Source organism: Oryx dammah, unplaced genomic scaffold (genome assembly GCF_014754425.2).
Source record: "Oryx dammah isolate SB20612 unplaced genomic scaffold, SCBI_Odam_1.1 HiC_scaffold_17, whole genome shotgun sequence".
Taxonomy (NCBI): domain Eukaryota; kingdom Metazoa; phylum Chordata; class Mammalia; order Artiodactyla; family Bovidae; genus Oryx; species Oryx dammah.
Genome location: NW_024070201.1, coordinates 48,280,284 through 48,283,565, shown reverse-complemented (window position 1 = coordinate 48,283,565; position 3,282 = coordinate 48,280,284). Strand labels below are relative to the sequence as shown.

At 41.2% G+C, this 3,282-nt stretch overlaps 1 protein-coding gene across 1 annotated transcript; it reads right to left on the bottom strand.

Annotated features, from left to right (window-relative positions):
* Positions 1–2,058: 2,058 nt before the first annotated feature.
* Positions 2,059–3,282, bottom strand: LOC120876686 (olfactory receptor 51E2). Its single transcript, XM_040258658.1, has one exon. It carries the CDS (start codon positions 3,248–3,250, stop codon positions 2,288–2,290), a length of 963 nt encoding a protein of 320 aa, XP_040114592.1. The 5' UTR covers positions 3,251–3,282; the 3' UTR covers positions 2,059–2,287.

Sequence of the window (3,282 nt, the reverse complement as noted above, 5' to 3'; positions counted from 1 at the left end):
ACTCTCAAGAGTCTTCTCCAACACCACAGTTCAAAAGCATCAATTCTTGTGCTCAGCCTTCTTCACAGTCCAACTCTCACATCCATACATGACCACAGGAAAAACCATAGCCTTGACTAGACGGACCTTAGTCGGCAAAGTAATGTCTCTGCTTTTGAATATGCTATCTAGGTTGGCCATAACTTTTCTTCCAAGGAGTAAGCGTCTTTTAAAAGACAAAAATATTATCCCTTAATAAAGAAAGAAGCAGGCTGTAGAACATGAAGATTGGCTGTCAAACAAGAAGAATAACCTAGATTTGTTGCTCACAACAAGGGCAGGGTTATCTCTCAACACAAATAGTCATTTATCTCATAAGGCACATGGCAGAAGGAAAACAGGATTTACACAGGCTGAGGAAATAAGTGGCAGATGTTAAACAGGAAGCAATGCAGCATGGACATTAAATACTGTATTTGGTTATGAAATTTAATTTGGAATCATGGCACGGTAACCACAAAACTGTGTGCCTTGGTTTTCTCAATGTAAACCTTATTTCTTGCACTGGTAATGGAGGACAAAGATAGTCCCTAAGTCATAAAATTGGTGTGAAGATAAGATAAAACCAATAAAGCACATAGATTTCTGGAACATTGCAACCACTCAAGATATATTCATTGGCATTATTATTTAAAGCTGAACTTCCCAGGTAATAAATAGGAAACAATGAGTCTTTGACAAGCCCTGGTGTACATAAATGATCAGTTTCATTTTTTCCATTTTAAAAGTTGTACATGCTAACTTGTACAAACTATAAAAGCTGTACAAGATCTCCATAAAAAAGGAATTAGAAGATAGAAACAGAAGTAAGTCACTAGTAATTTGAGCACATTTCTTTCAAGGCATAGATTGTTTTACAAGTTAGTTTCAATCATGTATCCTCCTTATTTTTCTTAACATTATATTCATTTCATTTTATAGCAGAGCCTTTAAAGGTCACATAATATTCTCTTAACATGGAATATTTCACATAATATTCTATTAAGTGAAAAGACCATGTCTGAGTCACCAAGGAAGCCCATACTTGAGTTTACTATTCTTTATTTTTATAAATCAAACCTTGGATGTCAAATACATGATTACTATAAATAATAGTATGACTGATATATCTTATGAGAAACTTGTTTTTTGCATTTAGGGATATTTTGTTAGATGAAATTTTCAAAAGAGAGATTACAGCATTAACACTCATAACTTTTATTTTTTATTTTATTTTATTTTTTTAAATTAATTTATTTATTTTTAATTTTTACTTTACAATTCTGTATTGGTTTTGGCATAGATTGACATGAATCCACCACAGGTGTACATGTGTTCCCAAACATGAGCCCCCCTCCCACCCCCCTCCCCACAACATCTCTCTGGGTCATCCCCGCACTTCAGCCCCAAGCGTGTCATATCCTGCATCAGACATAGACTGGCATGTCGATTCTTACATGATATTATACATGTTTCAACGCCATTCTCCCAAATCATCACACCCTCTCCCTCTCCCTCTGAGTCCAAAAGTCCGCTATACACATCTGTTAACACTCATAACTTTTAAAAAGCCCTTACTACATTTTGCCAGTTGCACCATCAGCTGTAGTTTGAAGCTGATATGCTTCAAACATATATGCTTCAACACAAATATATGCTTCAACACAAACTCCTTTTTCATTGTGAATTTTCATTAATAAAAACTGCTAATTAAATAAGCAAAAATGTTACCTAATTATTGTGTTAACGTAGGTTTCTTGGACTAATAAGGGAAGCAATTTATCCCTTGTTGAAAAGTCAAATTGTACTTTTGCCACTCTACGTTCTTTTGCTGCTTATTTTCTAATTTTAGCTTTTTATATAACAAGGATAGTAGTAATAGTGGTAGTGTTAGTCACTCAGTTGTGTCTGACTTTTTGCAACCTTAGGGACTGTAGCCCATCGGCTTCCCTGTCCATGGGATTCTCCAGGCAAGTATACTGAAGTGGGTTGCTGCACCCTCTTCCAGCAGATCTTCCTGACCCAGGGGTTGAACCCATGTCTCTTATATCTCCTGCACTGGTAGATGGGTTCTTTACCACTCATGCCTACCTGGGAAGCCCAGAAAATAATTATGGCAGCCTCAAAAATTTCTCCCCAAGCAGAGGAAGTATTTAGAAGCCAAACCAGAGAAAATCACTGATGTGTTTATGGGCAACTGAGATCAAGCTAGCATTAGGAAATCATTATATCAAGCCATTAAAGGTAAGAATAAGTGCAGTGGTAAGGGTCACTTGCCTCCCACAGGCTGAAACTCCCTGTCACAGCTGATCTTAAGCATAGCTAGCACCCGAGTTCTGATCTGTTTGGTCTTGGCACCATAAATGATGGGATTGATGACAGGAGGCAGAAGTAGGTAGACATCACCCATGAGAACATGCACAATGGGATGAAGGCTGTTCCCAAAGCGATGCACCACTGAGAGGCCGATGAGAGGCACATAGAAGGCCAGCACCACACCAATGTGTGACACACAGGTTCCAAAGGCCTTGGCCCGCTCCGACTTGGAAGGCAGCTGTAGAACTGTTCGTATAATCAGAAAATAGGACAAAGAGATGAACAGGGCATCCACACCCATGACCAGCAGAATGGCAGTAAGACCATAGACCACATTGGGCAGTGTGTCTGCATAGGCCAACTTCATTACATCCTGGTGCACGCAATAGGAATGCGAGAGCACGTTGGATTGGCAGAAGGCTAGCCGTTTGATGAGCAGAGGCAGTGGGATGAAGAAGAGGGATCCGCGGGCCACAGCCACCAGGCCAATCTGGGCTGTCACTGTGTTGTTGAGCACTGCGGCATGGCGCAGTGGGTGGCAGATTGCTATGTAACGGTCAAAGGCCATGGCCAGTAGGATGGTGGACTCGATGGCTGAGAAAGCGTGAATAAAGAACATCTGGGTCATACAGGCATCAAAGGTGATCTCCCGGGAGTCGAACCAGAAGAGGGCAAGGATCTTGGGCATGGTGGATGTGGACAAGGCCAGGTCGATGGCTGCCAGCATGCAGAGAAAGAGGTACATGGGAGCGTGGAGGCTGCGCTCCATCCTTACGATGAAGACCACAATGCAATTTCCAAACAATGCCACAGCATACATAGAAAGCAGGGGGAAGCCAATCCAGAACTGAGCTGCTTCTAGTCCTGGGATACCAATAAGTACAAAGGTGGCATGTGTGAAGTTGCAGGTACTCATAGCTGGCACCGAGAAGGTGAGGTCACGCTGGC